The sequence below is a fragment of the Chiloscyllium plagiosum genome, unplaced genomic scaffold (genome assembly GCF_037043375.1).
Source record: "Chiloscyllium plagiosum isolate Xiang-an unplaced genomic scaffold, Cpla_swu_hap1 HiC_scaffold_10, whole genome shotgun sequence".
NCBI lineage: Eukaryota > Metazoa > Chordata > Chondrichthyes > Orectolobiformes > Hemiscylliidae > Chiloscyllium > Chiloscyllium plagiosum.
The window spans coordinates 85311625-85331263 of record NW_028270148.1 but is presented as its reverse complement, the minus strand read 5'-3'; the positions used below and the strand labels follow the sequence as shown (position 1 = coordinate 85331263).

The following is a 19639-nucleotide window of genomic DNA, read 5'->3' as shown; positions in this document are numbered from 1 at the left end:
TATGTATGCTACGAGCATTCAGGTAAAGTGCCTTAATGCTAACTTCCTTATCATTAGAGATGTTGGAAGTCATATGTCCTAAGTTATCCTTGCTTTTTACTGCATTCTCAGTCTGCCTCAATTTTAAATCCGCCTGGAAACATTCTATCCTGCTGCTTATCTTGCCATTTACCTCCTTACTCCCTGTCGCTTTCACTTTCCCTTCCCCCCAACTCAGAAGTTTAAAGTCCTACTGACCACCCTATTTATCCTCTTCGCTAGAACATTGGTACCTGATCGGTTCAGGTGGAGACCGTCCCAACGGTACAGATCCCCCCTGTTCCAAAACTGATGCCAATGCCCCATGAAGTGGAATCCCTCTTTCCCACACCAATCCCTTAGCCACGTGTTTACTTGCCTAATTTTCTTGTCCCTATGCCAATGATAACTGTTAGTTTTTCGCTGTGCAGTCAATTATCCCACACCAATGTTTGAGCTATACAATTCTTTCTAATCCTATTCTGACTTCAGTAATTTTAAAAAGATAACAAATAATAAACAAATAAATAAATTCCTTAATAGATAAATTAACCTTAACTTTTCTGTGAAACTCTGGTTCAACATCAACTGGATATACTGTGCCCAACTTGGGCATGCACTTTATGAATGATTTGAAGGCTTTAGAAAAGGAAAAGCTCAACTAGAATGGTTTCAGTAAGGCAAGTCTTCAGGTGTGTGGAAAAATTGGGCCAGTTCCAAAGAAGTTATATCAGACTCAAAAATTAACATTGTTTCTTTCTCCAGATGCTGCCAGACCAGAATTCCTCTTGTATACACTTTTAATTATTGGACAAAGTGAGGCTGCTCTTAAAGTAAATGCTGAGATGAGACAGAATAGAAACATTCAATGTCATAGATCAAGACAGAGTGGTTAGATAGGAACTGTTCCCGCTGACAACAGGGATAAGAAACAGGGCACCAATTTAAGTTGGAAAAGAACAAGGAAAATTTATATTAGCATTTAGTTAGCATCTGAAAAGCACCAAATATGGTGGCAAAAGATAAACCCAGAGCCTTCAAAATGGAATTAGAAAAGCCCAAAGTGATAGATTTGCAGCGTCACAGGGCAGAGTGATATCCTTAGGTGCTTTTCCAGAGAGATGGCATGGACACAACAAGGTGAATGGTCTCCAATATTGTAACCATTCTATGAACTAACTGAACAGCTACATCTGGTTATTTTCTAGTTTTATAACACTGCTATAAATTAGTTCAGAATTTTAAGCATTAAACATATTACTTCATTAATGTCTCTAAAAAAGTTGCTTTATATTAACTTGACAGCTGTTTAAGGATTTTAAAATTTCAATACTGAACATAAATACAAGTTACATCACCTTTGAACACAGAAATTTCAAGTGTTACTTCAAATTCCAGTTAAGAAATACCCAAGATTTACCTTCACATTACCAAAAGTGCATTAACAGTAATACTAGGATCTGCACAATTTTCTTCAATTCACTTATTTCCTGTTAAGTGAGTCATCCTTAACAAACATGGAAGAAAACTTAAAGCCTCAGAGGTTCTGTTACAGTGTGACAAAAATTACACCTGCTTACACCAGCATACATTCTTTGGTTGCTGCACAGAATATGGTGATTCAACTTTACAACTTGTGGTTGACAACTGGCAGGTCCAAGTGGCGATTCACCAGGTCTATTTAAAATAATATGGATTTGGATTCAGACAGTTATCTACAAATTTCTTTACACAATCGATCTTTTTCCAGCAAGGGTGTCATGGTGGCTCAGTGGTTAGTACTGCTGCCTCAGAGCACCAGGGACCCAGGTTCGATTCCCACCTCAAACGACTGTCTGTGTGGAGTTTGCACATTGTTCCCATGTATATGTGGGTTTGTTCCCATGTATATGTGGGTTTCCTCCCACAATTCAAAGATGTGCAGGTTAGCTGAATTGGCCAGAGAGTTCAGGGGTGTGTAGGTTAGGTGTATGGGTCTGGGTGGGTTGCTCTTCTGAGGGTCGGTTTGGACTTGTTGGGCCGAAGGGCCTATTTCCACAGTGTAGGGATTCTATGATTCTGTGTTATGATCATGTCCCAGAGTATGCCAGGAGACAAAATTCCCAACACTCCTGCCATGATATTACATGAAAAATGTTTAAACTTTTAAATAAAATATGCTTACATTGCCAACTAAGCCTACTTTGAGATAAATCTGCACACAATCCAGTTTATTACAGACCTTACACAACCTCGCCAAGTTCAGCAAAGTTGAGGCTGCCTAGCTTATCACAATTTCTATTTTTATGCAGGAAACTGTTTTTAGTCCCAATCTAATACCAGTATTAATTCTGATTATAACTGTAATTATAGGCACCCATTTTCCATGAGGCTATGATTCTGTGTTTTCAAATGCTTCATTATGACATATAGTAGTAGATCAGGTGTACCACTGGCTAACCACTGTTAGAAGGGATTGGTGTATAGCCATTGCTTGACAATAGTAGTGAACTGGAAATCTAATAAAATGATATTTCTAGATTCACTATCAATGGACAGTTGAAATAAGGTATTGGAGGGTTACCACTTATGCAACCAGGCTGCACCATCCAGGAGTGAAGATAGACCAGAAGAAAGTTTACTGTTATCATGCAAGTTTAAAATGGTTAATATCATGAAGAAACTTTCCCGCCAAAAGGAAAAGAATAAAAATTCTGTTTACTTTATATTCCTCTTACTACTTAAATTTTACCTTAAAGTAACTGACAACAGTAATTATGAAGCTAACTCCAGAACTACATGCTTACTTGCAACATTAGGACTAGATCGATGATCTGCTCGGTTTTTCAACAGCCTATCATCCCCAGGTGGTTTCTTTGGTTCAGAGTATTCTGTCCAACCCATTGGGGAATTTTCTGGTGTTCCATTCTGAGGATTACTGTTGTACAATTCAAAGCCTTCACTCTTGGGGCGAGGTTTGCCTGTGCCACGACGATCAGAGGCTGAACGTGAATAAAAAGAACAAAAAATATTACAGCACAGGAACAGACTCTTTGGCCCTCCAAATATGTGCCAATCCAGATTCTCTGTTTCAACCTGCCTCTATCCCTATGCTCCCTGCCCATTCACGTATCTATCTAGGTACATCAAATAACGCTATCATGTCTGCCTCTACCAGCTTCGCTAGCAACGCGCTCCAGGTACCCACCACCCTCTGTGCAAAGAGCTTTCCACGCATATTTCCTTTAAACATTTCCCCACTCACTTTGAACTTGTGACCCCTAGTAATTGGGTCCCCCACCATGGGAAAAAGCTTCTTGCCATCCACCCTGTCTACACCTCATGATTTTGTAGATTCAAATCAGGTCCCTCAACTGAAAATAATCTTAATCTACTCAACCTCTCTTCATAGCTAGCACCCTTCATACCAGGCAACATTATGGTGAACCTCCTCTGTACCCTCTCCCAAGTATCCACATCCTTCTGGTAATGTGGCGACCAGAACGTATTCCAAAAGTGGCTGAACCAATGTCCTAAACAAATGTAACATGACCTGCTAACTCTTGTATTCAATACCCCGTCTGATGAAGGAAAGCATGCCGTACGCCTTCTTGACCACTTTACTGACATGCATTGCCACCTACAGGGTACAACTGACTTGAACAATCAGATCTCTCTCTCGTTCAACTTTCCCCAGGGCTTTTCCATTCATTGTATAGTTCGCTGTAGAGTTGCATCTTCCAAAATGCAAGACCTTGCATTTGCCAGAATTGAATTCGATTTGCCATTTCTCAGCCCAACTCTCCAATCTATCTATAATCTATGCTACATTCTCTGACAGTTTGCTTCACTATCTGCTAATCCACCAATCTTAGTGTCACTGCAAAACTTGTTAATCAGACATTCTATACCTTCTTTCAGATTATTTATATATATCACAAACAACAGTGGTCCCAACACAGATCCCTGTGGAACATCACTGGTCACAGTTCTCAATTTTGAGAAACTCCCTCCCACTACTACTGTCTCCTATTGCCCAGCCAGTTCTCTATCCACCTAGCTAGTACACCCTGGATCCCATGCGACTTCACTTTCTCCATCAGCCTACCATGGGGAGCCTTATTGAAATCCATGTAAATAACATCTACTGCCCTTGCCTCATCAATCAACTTCGTCATTTCCTCAAAGAATTCTATTAAGTTAGTAAGACATGACCTTCCTTGCACAAACCATGCTGCCTATCAAAGGTAAGCCCATTTTCTTCCAAATGGGAATAGATCCTATCCCTCAGTACCTTCCTACCACTGATGTCAGGCTCACCGGTCTATAATTACTCAAATTATCCTTGCTACCCTTCTTAAACAAGGGGACAACATTAGCAATTCTCTAGTCCTCCGGGACCTCACCCTTGTTCAAGGATACTGCAAAGATATCTGTTTAGACCCCAGCTACTTCCTCCTCCCTTGCTTCCCTCAGTAGCCTGGGATAGATCCCATCCAGACCTGGGGACTTGTCCACCTTAATGGCTTTTAGAATACCCAACAATTACTCCCCCCTTATGCCAACTTGAACTAAAATAATTAAACATCTATCCCTAACCTCAACATTTGTCATGTCCCTCTCCTCGGTGAATACCGATGCAAAGTACTCATCAAGATTCTCACCCATTTTCTCTGACTCCACACATAACTTTCCTCATTTGTCCTTGAGTGGGCCAACGCTTTCTCTAGTTACCTTCTTGCTCCTTATATACAAATAAAAGGCTTTGGGATTTTCCTTAACCCTGTTTGCTAAAGATATTTCATGATCCCTTTTAGCCCTCTTAATTCCTTGTTTCAGATTGGTCCTACTTTCCTGATATTGTTCCAACGTTTCACCTATTTTCAGTCGCCTAGACCTTATGTTTGCTTCATTTTTCTTCTTAGCTAGCCTCACAATTTCACCTGGTAAAAACAATGACTGCAGAGGCTGGAAACCAGATTCTGGATCAATGGTGCTGGAAGAGCACAGCAATTCAGGCAGCATCGAGGAGCTTCAGCAAAATCGACGTTTCGGGCAAAAGCCCTTCATCAGGAATAAAGGCAGAGAGCCTGAAGCGTGGAGAGATAAGCTAGGGGAGGGTGGGGTGGGAAGAGAGTAGCATAGAGTACAATGGGTGAGTGGGGGAGGAGATGAAGGTGATAGGTCAGGGAGGAGAGGGTGGAGTGGATAGGTGGAAAAGGAGCTAGGCAGATCAGACAAGTCCGGACAAGTCAAGGGGACTGGAAGTTTGAAACTAGGATGAGGTGGGGGAAGGGGAAAAGAGGAAGCTGTTGAAGTCCACATTGATGCCCTGGGTTGAAGTGTTCCGAGGCGGAAGATGAGGCGTTCTTCCTCCAGGCGTCTGGCGGTGAGGGAACGGCGGTGAAGGAGGCCCAGGACCTCCATGTCCTCGGCAGAGTGGGAGGGGGAGTTGAAATGTTGGGCCACGGGGTGGTTTGGTTGATTGGTGCGGGTGTCTCAGAGATGTTCCCTAAAGCACTCTGCTAGGAGGCGCCCAGTCTCCCCAATGCAGAGGAGACCACATCGGGAGCAACGGATACAATAAATGATATTAGTGGATGTGCAGGTGAAATTTTGATGGATATGAAGGCTCCTTTAGGGCCTTGGATAGAGGTGAGGGAGGAGGTGTGGGCACAGGTTTTACAGTTCCTGCGGTGGCAGGGGAATGTGCCAGGATGAGAGGGTGGGTCGTAGGGGGGTGTGGACCTGACCAGGTAGTCACGGAGGGAATGGTCTTTGCGGAAGGCGGAAAGGGTTGGGGAGGGAAATATATCACTGGTGGTGGGGTCTTTTTGGAGGTAGCGGAAATGTCGGCGGATGATTTGGTTTATGCGGAGGTTTGTAGGGGGGGAAGGTGAGCACCAGGGGCGTTCTGTCCTTGTTACGGTTGGAGGGGTGGGGTCTGAGGGCGGAGGTGCGGGATGTGGACGAGATGCGTTGAAGGGCATCTTTAATCACTTGGGAAGGGAAATTGCGGTCTCTAAAGAAGGAGGCCATCTGGTGTGTTCTGTGGTGGAACTGGTCCTCCTGGGAGCAAATACGGCGGAGGCGGAGGAATTGGGAATACGGGATGGCATTTTTGCAAGAGATAGGGTGGGAAGAGGTGTAATCCAGGTAGCTGTGGGAGTCGGTGGATTTGTAAAAAATGTCAGTGTCAAGTCGGTCGACACTAATGGAGATGGAGAGGTCCAGGAAGGGGAGGGAGGTGTCAGAGATGGTCCAGGTAAATTTAAGGTCAGGGTGGAATGTCATCCATGGTTCCCTAATCTTGCCCTTTCTATTCCTCATTTCACAGGGATATGTCTGCCCTGCTTTCTAATTAACCTCTCTTCAAAAGCCTCCCTCATATCAAATGTGGATTTACCCTCAAACAACTGCTGCCCCCCAATACACATTCCCCAGCTCCTACCGAAATTTGCTATAGTTGACCGCCCCAATTTAGCACTCTTCATTTAGGACCACTCTCGTCTTTGCCCATGAGTACTCTAAAAATTACGGAATTGTGATCACTTTATTAATTTCCAACTGTTGGGTTAGCACAATTATCTTAGATGCATTTTCATTGAGTAATCTATAAACTTAAGATTCAAGTTTGTAAACTAGACATTTGATGGAAAAGGATCGCAAACAGAACCACAACAACGAGCACCCGAGCTACAAATCTTCTCACAAACTTTGGATCTTACTCAGTTGCCAAAATTACAGGGGGGGGGGGTTGGTTAATTCAGTTGGCTGGATGGCTGGTTGGCAATGCAAATTGATGTCAGCATTGTGGGCTCAATTACCATTGCCTGAGGTTACAATGAAGGACTCCTTTTCAATCTCTCCCATCACCCGAGGTGCGGTGACCCTTCAGTTAGTCTACTAACAGTTATCACTCTTCAATGAGACAGCAGTCCTCTATGACTATGGTGACTAAAATTATAATTACCAGGTTTTCCAACTAAAAATGAATTTGTTACCCTATTCCATTTTTAATGGTCTAATTTTTAAGACTGATGCAAGCAATTCACAGAAACTGGTCATTACGGAAATTGCAGAGCAACGAAGATTGAAATAAAAAGAACTGGGCAAAATGATTACCACTAAGAAATGGCATTTGTTTTCAATTAGAAACACAACTATAATGAGGAAACGTTAAAAAAATGAAAGGACCCAAATATAGCATTTTGGCAATGATTAAGAAACAAAATAGCAGCAAATGCTAAAGAGAGAAAATAAAACATGGGTCCCAGTGGCATGGGTCTGAACTTACAATAAAAGAGGGAACAACTTGATCTCTAAAAGGAGGAAATTTCATACTATCCCTGGTTAGCTCCTTTCTTTCTCTTCCTTCAAAATCCTAGTTCGGTGACTTCCAAAGTCTGAGTATACATGGAGATTGAAAACATTAAAACATTGATTGCTTCCTTTTGTACGTGCAAAAATATCTTTTGCACTCTGTGCGGACACTCTTTAATGTTTCGCAGAAAAATAAAGTTTGGCACAATAGTAATGATAAATTCCAAGCAAGTAGTAATTAAAGGGGTCTATTAGTTGGTCTGGAGACTGAGGCGGGAGTGTAAGTTTTGAGATAAAGATATACTGGAAAGGCTGGGACTTCTCTCATTGGACAATAGGAAATTGAGGGGTGATCGTATTGATGTTTATAAAATCATGCAGGGCATAGGTAAGGTGAATGACAAGGGCCTTTTTTCCAGGGTAGGGGAGTTCAAAGCTCGGGGGTATATTTTTAAGGTTAGAGGAAAAACATTTAAAAAAGGACATGAAGAGCAACTTTTTTTTTTTACACAAAGTAGTTCGGGTGTAGAATGAACTACCAGAGAAAGTGGCAGATGCAGGTAGAGTTATAATGTTTGAAAGACATTTGGATAAGTTAATGAATAGAAAAGGTTTGGAGCTGTATGGCTAAATGCAGGCAGGTGGGACCAGTTTAGTTTGGGAACATGGTTGGTGTGGATTGTTAGACCAAAGGGTCTGTTTCTATGCTGTACGATTCTATGGATTAGGTCCTAAGTCCTGATAATCAGGGTAGGGGTCGGAATCAGCAACAATAAGGGTCGAGTTTACTTATAACAATTCTAGTGACAAGCTCACACTGAGCTGGCCTTGGTGTAATTCATATGAATTTGGCACTCAAATTTGGCCTTTCAGCCCAAATTTTCCTCCTCTCTTGAGAACAAATCTACCAGCTCAGCGAGCAAACTTAGCAATCTGATCCACAACCTGAGCTACAAGTCTTCTCCAAAATTGCAAACCCCCAGCCTGTTTTGTGGGTATTTTTTTTTAAAATGAGGAATGGGTGGGAGTAGGAGGAAAAGAGTCTTGCTCCCCTGTGCGCGCGCATGCTCTTCCATTCCCTCCCACATACTTGTTCTCTTTCACTCCTTCACTCACATGCATATTCATTCACTACCTCCTTATGCAGACATACCCTTTTTCACCCCTTTTACTGCCTTCCCCACCCTACACACCTTCTCTCTCATCATACTTGTATGCTGCACCTGCTCAGGGGACCTGTTCTGCCATACTGAATGCAGTCTTAAAAGTCTTTGGTGTCTGTTCAATCTTATTTTTCCATGACCTGCTCTCACCCTCAATTTTTGGCTCATCTGTCAGCTTGAAGCATAGGAAACTAGGCGCAATAACAAATATGGAAGAGAAACTGCCTCTGATTGGAGGAGCATCTCTTCGCAGAATTCACATCTATCTGACTGCATTTGAAACATGGATTGCAGGCCAGATAAAAATCACTCTGAGGAGTCTCTGTTGGACAACCCTGCTTTAAAGCTCAGTTATACAGCACATAAACAAATACATCTGCACATTTACTTGTAATACTGTTTTAGAATGACTGATTAAGATTCTAAAATAACAGAATACCTGCATTAAAATAATTTGTAATTTGTAGGCAGATCATTACCAAATTCACAGAACATTTTTACCTAGCTTCTGAGTTGAAGAACAAAACTTGCATTAAACAGTTGTTTATTCAACAATAATGGAAACAATGTTTAATATTAAAGTTAACTCAACTGTAATCTTAATAGCATTATTAAAGACAAATTTAGTCAGCCAGTTTTGAGAAGATTTCTAGCTCAGGTTGAGGTTTGCTTGCTGAGCTGGGAGGTTCGATTTCAGACGTTTCGTCACCATACTAGGTAACATTGTCAGTGAGCCTCCAGATGAAGCACTGGTGGTGTGACCTGCTTTCTGTGTTTCGGTTTCCTTGGGTTGGTGATGTCACTTCTTATGGTGACATCATTTCCTGTTCTTTCTCTCAGGGGGTGGTAAATGGACTTGGATCCCATTTACCACCCCCTGAGAAAAAGAACGGGAAATGACGTCACTGCAGGAAATGACGTCACCAACCCAAGGAAACCCAAACATATAAATAGAAAGCAGGCTACACCACCAGTGCTTCATCTGGAGGCTCACTGACAATGTTACCTAGTATGATGATGAAACATCTGAAAACGAACCTTCCAGGTCAGCCAGTAAACCAACATCCACAAATTTAGTCAACTTTGCATATTAAGGTAGACGATGAACGACAAGTTAAATTGTTTTTGCTGCCATTCATTGAAGGGGAAATGCCGGAATATTAAGAAAGCCAATACAAAATATGATGGAAATACTTAGGTCAGATAGCATCTGTGGAGAAAGAAAAGAAAGTAGGACTTTGGCACCCTGATTTGGAGAGGGAAGGATGAACTGGAAGGCATGTGGTGACATAATTCAGGGTCTGCCAGCACAATCCCACCCCTGGGACTACATTTTAGAATGAAAAATAAGTATGCAGCAGGTGGCTGTTAACAGTGTTAATCACCTAAGATCTATTATTGGAGGGTGACTAAATTAAACTGGGTCTCTCATAAGGGATCAGGAATTAGGCCTGTAAGCAGTTTCTTGATAGCAGAACAAGGAGTCCAGTGTTCTAATCTTCGAGATCCTTTCCCAACTGCTTGACTAAAAATGAAGGCTGCTCAGTGGAGGGACTCCTTCTCCACAATGCAAACTTGAATATTGAGTTTTTTTTCTCTCGATTATCTGATTTAAAAAGTTAGAGAGAAGGCATCTCAAAGTATCAATATTTCTCCGTTACCTGAACTACAAGTTTCATCTTCTGGATTAGTGGTGCTGGAAGAGCACAGCAGTTCAGGCAGCATCTGAGGAGCAGTAAAATCGCGATTCGGGCAAAAGCCCTTCATCAGGAATAAAGGCAGAGAGCCTGAAGCGTGGAGAGATAAGCTAGAGGAGGGTGGGGGTGGGGAGAAAGTAGCATAGAGTACAATAGGTGAGTGGGGGAGGGGATGAAGGGGATAGGTCGGGGGCTGGGTGAGGGTGGAGTGGATAGGTGGAAAAGAAGATAAGCAGATAGGACAGGACATGGGGACAGTGCTGAGCTGGAAGTTTGAAACTAGGATGAGGTGGGGGAAGGGGAAATGAAGAAACTGTTGAAGTCCACATTGATGCCCTGGGGTTGAAGTGTTCTGAGGCGGAAGATGAGGCGTTCTTCCTCCAGGCGTCTGGTGGTGAGGGAGCGGCGGTGAAGGAGGCCCAGGACCTCCATGTCCTCGGCAGAGTGGGAGGGGGAGTTGAAATGTTGGGCCACAGGGCGGTGTGGTTGATTGTGTGGGTGTCCCGGAGATGTTCCCTAAAGCGTTCTGCTAGGAGGCGTCCAGTCTCCCCAATGTCGAGGAGACCGCATCAGGAGGAACGGTTACAATAAATGATATTAGTGGATGTGCAGATAAAACTTTGATGGATGTGGAAGGCTCCTTTAGGGCCTTGGATGGAGGTGAGGGAGGAGATGTGGGCGCAGGTTTTGCAGCCCCTGCGGTGGCAGGGGAAGGTGCCAGGATTGGAGGGTGGGTTGTGGGGGGGGGGGCGTGAACCTGACCAGGTAGTCATGGAGGGAACGATCTTTGCGGAAGGCGGAAAGGGGTGGGGAGGGAAATATATCACTTGTGGTGGGGTCTTTTTGGAGGTGGCGGAAATGTCGGCGGATGATTTGGTTTATGCGAAGGTTGGTAGGGTGGAAGATGAGCACCAGGGGCGTTCTGTCCTTGTTACGGTTGGAGGGGTGGGGGCGAAGGGCGAAGGTGCGGGATGTGGACGAGATGCGTTGGAGGGCATTTTAACCGCGTGGGAAGGGAAATTGTGGTCTCTAAAGAAGGAGGCCATTTGATGTGTTCTGTGGTGGAACTGGTCTCCTGGGAGCAGATATGGCGGAGGCGGAGGAATTGGGAATTCGGGATGGCATTTTTGCAAGAGGCAGGGTGGGAAGAGGTGTAATCCAGGTAGCTGTGGGAGTCAGTGGGTTTGTAAAAAAATGTCAGTGTCAAGTCGGTCGTCATTAATGGAGATAGAGAGGTTCAGGAAGGGGAGGGAAGTGTCAGAGAAGGTCCAGGTAAATTTAAGGTCAGGGTGGAATGTATTGGTGAAGTTGATGAATTGCCCAACACATTCCCACCACCAGGGATATATTTCCCTCCCCATCCCTTTGCGCCTACCGCAAAGACCGTTCCCTCCGTGACTACCTGGTCACGTCCACGCCCCCTACAACCCACCCTCCAATCCTGGCACCTTCCCCTGCCACCGCAGGGGCTGCAAAACCTGCGCCCACACCTCCTCCCTCACCTCCATCCAAGGCCCGAAAGGAGCCTTCCACATCCATCAAAGTTTTACCTGCACATCCACTAATATCATCATTTATTGTAGCCGTTGCTCCCGATGCGGTCTCCTGTACATTGGGGAGACTGGACGCCTCCTAGCAGAGCGCTTTGGGGAACATCTCCGGGACACCCGCACCAATCAACCACAACCGCCCTGTGGCCCAACATTTCAACTCCCCCTCCCACTCTGCCGAGGACATGGAGGTCCTGGGCCTCCTTCACCTCCGCTCCCTCACCACCAGATGTATGGAGGAAGAATGCCTCATCTTCCGCATCGGAACACTTCAATCCCAGGGCATCAATGTGGACTTCAACAGTTTCTTCATTTCCCCTTCCCCCACCTCACCCTAGTTCCAAACTTCCAGCTCAGCACTGTCCCCATGACTTGTCCTACCTGCCTATCTTCTTTCCACCTATCCACTCCACCCTCCCCCAGCCCCCAACCTATCACCTTCATCCCCTCCCCCACTCACCTATTGTGCTCTATGCTACTTTCTCCCCACCCCTATCCTCCTCTAGCTCATCTCTCCACGCTTCAGGCTCTCTGCCTTTATTCCTGATGAAGGGCTTTTACCCAAAAAGTCGATTTTACTGCTCCTCGGATGCTGCCTGAACTGCTGTGCTCTTCCAGCACCACTAATCCAGAGTCTGGATTCCAGCATCTGCAGTCATTGTTTTTACCTACAAGTTTAATCTTGCCTAGTGCTGGAGGGCCGTCACCAACTAGGCACAAATCGACCAGTGTGGGGAAAATTTTGTTACTGTTCCTCACACAATAAATAGCTGTGACCCTTATTCTATTACAGCCAGTGTTCATGTTTAAAGTCAATAACATTTCAGGAGAATAATTTTGCTCTTGCACTCGGAAATGCCCTGCTCATCTTTAGGACAGAGTCATTTAACTTCACCCTCCAGGCTGGAAAGACATGTTACTAAAGATATCTTTCCAATATAATTGGAAATGTTATGCTCTTGGATGTTGTTCGATAGAGCACTCGAGTCTAATAAGACAATAAGAAAAAGGAACAACAGCAGGCCACTTAGACTCTTGAGTGTGCTCTGCCATTCAATAGGATTATGGCTGATCCAATATTCCACGGGTTAACTTTTGCGAAAACCCTCAATTCCCAACTGATCAAGGACCTATTGCAGCCTTCAACATACTCAAGCACTCTGCCCCAACAGCTGTCTATGGCATGGAGTTCTGAGACTCTCAAACTTTAGAAAATAAGTTTCCCATCTCAATCTTAAATTGGCAACTCTTAATTCTGAGACTAGGCCCTCTGGTTCTCGACTCTCCCATGAGTGGAAACACCATCTCAGCATTTATCCCGTCAAGCCCTTTAACAATCTTATACGTTTCACCTTATTCTTCTAAATTGCAATGAACCTGGTTAACCTTTGCTCCCAACACAATCTCTCCACACTAGGGATCATCCTACTGAACCTTTTCTGAACTGCCTTCAATGAAATAATAACTTATTTTAAAAGCAGTACTCCAGTTGTAGGTCTCACCAGCAGCACCACAGTTGCAGGAAGATTTCTCTTTTCTTAATTTCAACCCCCTTGAAAGGAGGGCCAACATTCCATAGCCTTCCTGATTACCTGTTACATTTGTGTGCTTTGTGTGTTTAATACACAAATGCCTTAAGTCCCTTTGTGTGGCAGGTTTCTGCAGTTTTTTTCTCCACTGAAATAACACTTTTTTTGTTCTCCCCTCCAAAATGAACAAGTTCACATTTTCCACATTATGCTCCATTTCCCAACTTTTTGCCCACTTACTTAACCCATCAATAATCTCTCTGTAAAGTTTCTTTCATTCTTTTGCAATGTAAGAACATAACTATTTGTACCTCGCTGCATCATTGGAGAAGGTTGGTTGAGTAGAGTGGCCAAACCATGGTAAATAGCTCCTTGTCTTGCTATTTCTAAAGTGACCACAGAACCAGTTCTTGTCATAAACTCTGCAGCCCTGAAAGAGAGGAGTTTGTTTAATTATTTAAATTTTAATTGCAAGAATTTAAGAATTTTCAAAAACTATATTTGATAAATGGCTAGTCTAGCACAAAATACCAAATAAATTAAATCTGCCCAGTTAAAAAATTAAAGCTTGCATTTTTCAATTCACTCCCATGTGTTGTATCTACCATCATAAGTTCTGACCACAAGATGTAGGAGCAGAAATTAGGCCATTCAACCCATTGAGTCTGCTCTGCCATTCAATTATGGTTGCTAAGTTTCTCAAACCCATTCTTCAACTTTCTCTCCATAATCCTTGACACGAAAGAAACTACCTCAGTCTTAAATATACTCAATGACCTGGCCTCCACAGCCTTCTATGGCAGTGAATTCCATAGATTCACCACTCTCTGGCCGAAGAAGTTTCTCCTTATATCCATTCTAAAAAGGTCTTGCCTTTTCTCTAAGGCTGTGTCCTTAGGATTGAACCTGATCCCTACATAACCTCCACCATTTGTTAGCAGAGCATGAGGAAGTTGCATGGTCAGTCTTAAGAGGAAGCAGTCTGCCTCTTGCCTACTTGCAGAGGTGAGGCAGAAGCTTGACTAATATCCAGAATGGAGTGACAGATTTGTTTTTATACTATTCATGCTCCCCATACCACATCAGAAAAGATTTACAAGGATGTTGCCAGGGTTGGGGGATATGTGCTATAGGGAGACGTTGAATAGTCTAGGGCTGTTTTCCCTAGAGCGTTGGAGGCTGAGGGGTGACCTTAAAGAGGTTTATAAAATCATGAGAGGCATGGATAGGGTAAATAGACAAGATATTTTCCCTGGGGTGGGGTAGTCCAGAACTATGGGGCAATGGCTTAGGGTGAGAGGGGAAAGATAAGAAAGAGACCTAAGGGGTAATTTTTTCACACAGAAGGTGGTATGTGTGGGGAATGGGCCGCCAGAGGAAGTGGTGGAGGTTAGTACAATTACATTTAAAAGGCATTTGGATAGGTATATGAATAGGAAGAGTTTGTAGGGATATGGGCCAGGCGCTGGCAGGTGGCACTAGATTGGGTTGGGATATCTGGTCGGCCTGGACATGTTGGACCGAAGGGTCTGTTTCTGTGCTGTACATCTCCCATGACTCCTAATAAGCTTACACGCAAAACATTGGAGTTAAGATTTTCGATTGGAATTATTTTCCAAATGATAGTATTACTTTGACTGTCAGAGTCATACTGCATGGAAAGAGACCCTTAGCCCCAAATCATTCATGCAGACCAGACATCCCTATGCGACCAAGCCCACATCCCTCTAAATCCGACCGATTCATACAGCCATCCAGATAGGTTTTAAATGTTGTAATCGTACCTGTCTACACCACTTCCTCTGGCATCTCATTCCATACATGCACCACACTCTGCATGAAAAAGTTACCCTTCAAGTCCTTTTAAAATTTATTTTTCCCCTCATCTTAAACCTATGCCCTCTAATTTTGGATTTCTCACACCCTTGGAACAAGACCGTGGCTATTCACCCTATCCATGCCCCTCATTATATTATAGAACTCTAGGTCACCCCTCAGTCTCCAATGTTCCAGGGAAAAAAGCCCCAGCCTATTGAGCTTCTCCTTATAGCTCAAACCTTCTAGTCTTGGCAATATCCTCAAATCTTTTCTGCACCCTCTCAAGTTTAACAACATCCTTCCTAAAGAAGGGTGACCAGAATTGTCTGCAGTATTCCAAAACTGGCCTCACCAATGTCCTGTACAACAGCAACATGACAACCCAACTCCTAAACTTAATGCACTGACCAATGTTAGCAAATGTGCCAAACACCTGCGACTCCATTTTCAAGGAATTATGCACCTGTGCGCGTAGGTTTGTTTGGCAACACTCTCCAGGGCCTTACCATTTACTACACAAGTCCTGCCCTGGTTTCTCTTCCCAAAATGCAACACCTTGCATTTACCGAAATTAAACTCTATGTACCATTCCTCAGCCCAGTGGCCAATCTGATCAAGCTTCCATGGTACTTGAAGATAATCCTCTTCACTGTCCGCTACATCACCTATTTTGAGGTCATCTGCAAACTTACTAACCATACCTACTAACCATACCTACTATATTCATATCTAGATCATTTATATAAATGATGAGAAGCAGTGGTTCCAGACCTGATCCTTGTGGCACACCAGTGGTCACAGGTCTCCAGTCGGAAAAAAACATCCCTCCACTACCACCTGTGTCTCCTATCTTCAAAGCAATTTTGTATTCAATTGGTTAGCTCCCCCAGGTCCCATATGAACTAACCTTACTAACCAGTCTACCATGCAGAACCTGGTCAAATGCTTTATTGAAGTCCTGCAGCTCTGCCTTCATTCTTGTAAAAATTATCTCTTCAAAAAAAAAACTCAAATCAATCTCACTGTATTTAATCAGTAAACAAACTGAAGTACTCATTACCTTTCTTGTGAAAGTCCCACAAGGCTGCGACCATCTACACTCAGTAATTGATCTCCGGCAGCCAAACGACCATCCTGCAGAGACACAGCATTGATGCAACGATTAGCCAGCATCTTGTCTTATACGTTAGGGTGGAAATGAAAAAAAACAAGCCCATAGATTAATTTTAATTGCCATTCATTCCAAAAGTTAAATTATGCAGGGTAGAGGTGAGAAAACAATGGTCCTGCAAGAGCTATTTGTGTCATAAGAATAATTTGAATACTTGCACTAAGAATCAGAGAATTTAAGAGGAAAAGACTACCAGATTTTCTGCTTTTACCAGATTAGAGACCTTTAAAATGATTGATCACGGAAAGTGGTCCAAAATGAATCAGGTTGTTTTTGTGAGCTAGAAATGAATTCTGCTATGAGGCGAGCACACAGAGAGCAATGAGAAGAGTGATGAGAAGATGCGAGTAGCCACGTGATTGCTTTCTCATTCTTGCTGAGATGTATTGAGCATTAGAACTATCAGTTAAGTCAGTTTCAAAATGCCAGAGAGCATTGCACACATTCATTAGTTATTAAGCTATCACTTACCTGACCTAGCAAACGACAAATTAACTAGCAAATGATGTTAAATATTTTGTGGAAATTTAATTATTAATAATTATTAATATGCAGTGATTATTAACTATAATTGTTAAATTGATTGCTTTTGAAACTTTATTCAAATTTTTTGTTTGATTTAAGTTTACATCAGTTGTCAAATAACCAGTTTTACAATTTTGAATTTTTTTTAATAGATATTTTTATTAGAGATTTAACATTTTTACAAGTTTACAAAAATAAACAAAACTCTCAAATACAAACATTGATATACAATGAAATCAAATATACAATAGCCAAAATTTAACAAAAGAAAAAATACAGAAAAAGGAAAAAAAATCAAAACTCAACTATCTACTAATCTAACCTACAACTAACCAGAGTGTATATTTAAGTCTCTTACATGCTCGGAATGTGTTATCAAATGTAATAAAACCCGTATTCATGCGGGAGTCCTCTCCTAAGGGGCCCCGGACCAGCCAGATTTGTAATCTCAATTAAATAAAAGCCCTTGTTAGGATAGCCGAAATATCTGCATTTATGTAATTCAAGAAGAACTGCCATATTTTATAAAATAATTCGGTCTTTCGGTGCACCATATTTGTAAGGAAGTCAAGGGGAATACATTCCATAATTAATCTGTGCCAATTTAAAAGTCCAGGGGGGCCCTCAGCCACCCAGTTTACCAAAATATTTTTCCTTGCACAGAAAGAGAGAACAGAAAATAGTCTCTTCCCGTACATGTCCAGGGAGGGAAAGTTCGAAAAGCCCAAGAGGAGAGATACAGGGTCCACTTTAATTTCCGTTCCTAAAATTTCTGTCAGGGTACTTGCTACTTTAGTCCAATATCTACGGATCTTATGACAGGTCCATAGGCAATGTACAAGAGTGCCCACCTCTATTTTACATTTAGGACACGTTGGAGATGCTCCTGCCTTAAATTTTGCCAATCGAACCGGTGCTATATGGGCCCTATGAAGTATCTTCAGCTGGATAGCCTGGGTTCTGTTACAGATAATAATTCTTCTAGCGTTTTCCCAAATATCATTCCACGTTTCTATAGAGATTTCTAGTCCCAAATCCTGATCCCATGTTTTAAGCAGATTATCCATATCTCCCAATACTTCATCATGTAGTAAATGATAAATAGTACTGACGGAAGATATCCCCACTGGTCGTAGGACACTACATTCTCTATCTGATTTATAAAGACTATCTAATAATGTAGTCTTCTTCTGTATATAGTCTCGAATTTGGAAGTATCGAAAGAGGTCACCATTAGGTAATCCGAATTTCTGACACAGCTGTTCAAAAGACATCAGGACCCCATCTTTAAATAGGTCCCCTAGACATGAGATACCCCTGGATTTCCAGAGTTTAAAAGTGGCATCTGTAAACCGCGGTTGGAATCCCCATGCTCCCACTATCGGTGCATAGGGGGATGTTTTATGTGAATTACCCTCATTTTACCGCATTATATTCCAAGCCTTAATTGTGTTTAGTATTATAGGGTTTTTACAGTGATCTGTAAAGATTTTCCTCTTGTCTGAAAATAAAAGGTTAATAAGTGGGTATTTTACTTGAGAGGCCTCGATGTCCAACCAGATTGGGTCTTGTCTGATCCACAATCAATCAGCTATGTAACTTAATAGGGAACTTAACTGATATTTCCTAAAATCTGGGAAGTCCAATCCTCCCCTTGCCTGTGGAAGCTGTAGCTTCTTCAGCTTAATGAGGGGCCGCCTATGATTCCAGATAAAGGAACCCAGCCAGCCATATAATTTACGTAGAGCCAGCCTCGGCAGCATCACTGGAAGCATTCTCATAGGATATAGGAGACGGGGCAGGACATTCATTTTAATTAGTGCTATTCTGCCCAACCAGGAAATTGGAAGGTCTCCCCATCGCTGGAGGTCCTGCCTTATCCTTTCCAGTAAATGCACAAAATTAGTGTTATACAACTGACTAAATACTGGGGTAATAAAAATGCCTAAATATAAGAAACCCTCCAGGGACCAACGAAAGGGAAAAAGGGATCCGTCCACTAAGTGGGGTATGAAAGCAAGGCCACCCATTGGCATAGCCTCCGATTTTGAAAAATTAATTTTATAGCCTGAGAATGCACTAAATGTATTAATAACTTGGATTAGGCGAGGTACGGACATCAGAGGATTACTGAGGAATAGAAGAACATCATCTGCATAAAGGGTAATTTTATGTTTATCTGTACCAATCCTCAGAGCCGTTATATTAGGATCAGCTCGTATAGCTTCTGCTAGTGGTTCAATTATTAGTGTAAATAACAATGGCGAGAGGGGACATCCCTGACGGCAGCCCCTACCCACATTGAAGCTATCCGAACCTAATCCATTGGTAACCACAACTGCTTTGGGGTCACTATACAATGTTGAGACCCATTTGGTAAACACCTGTCCAACGCCAAACCTTTCCAATGTGTAAAACAAATATGACCATTCAACCCTATCAAATGCCTTTTCCGCGTCTAATGAAACTACTACTCCTGGTGTCTTTCCCTGATGACAGGCTTGAATCATATTCAAAACACTTCTAATATTATTGCATGATCTACGGCCCTTAATAAACCCCGTCTGATCCTCCTTTATAATATGTGGCAGTACCCTTTCTAGTGTCAACGTTTTAGAAAGGATTTTAAAATCTAGATTTAGTAAGGATATTGGTCTGTATGACGTACAATCTTCTGGATCCTTTCCTTTTTTAAGGATAAGAGAGATATTTGCCTCTTTCAGCGAAGGCAGGAGACAGCCCTGACTATATGCATAGTTATACATGTCCATAAGTGGACCAGCCAGTATTTCTGTAAATTCTTTATAGAATTCAGCTTGAAAACCATCTGGGCCAGGTGCCTTACCGCTCTGAAGTTGCCTGATTG

The 19639-nt window shown here is 42.6% G+C and overlaps 1 protein-coding gene across 12 annotated transcripts in view; it reads right to left on the bottom strand.

Annotated features, from left to right (window-relative positions):
* The window catches only part of afdna (afadin, adherens junction formation factor a), a 242063-nt gene that overhangs the window by 40824 nt on the left and 181600 nt on the right, over positions 1–19639 (bottom strand). For all 12 annotated transcript variants that reach the window (XM_087991512.1, XM_087991517.1, XM_087991519.1 and 9 more), the window contains 3 exons: positions 16138–16211; positions 13571–13689; positions 2805–2999 (listed from right to left, as the gene is read on the bottom strand). In XM_087991512.1, coding sequence (XP_087847638.1) covers positions 2805–2999; positions 13571–13689; positions 16138–16211 — 388 coding nt within the window. The remainder of the gene's footprint in view (positions 1–2804; positions 3000–13570; positions 13690–16137; positions 16212–19639) is intronic.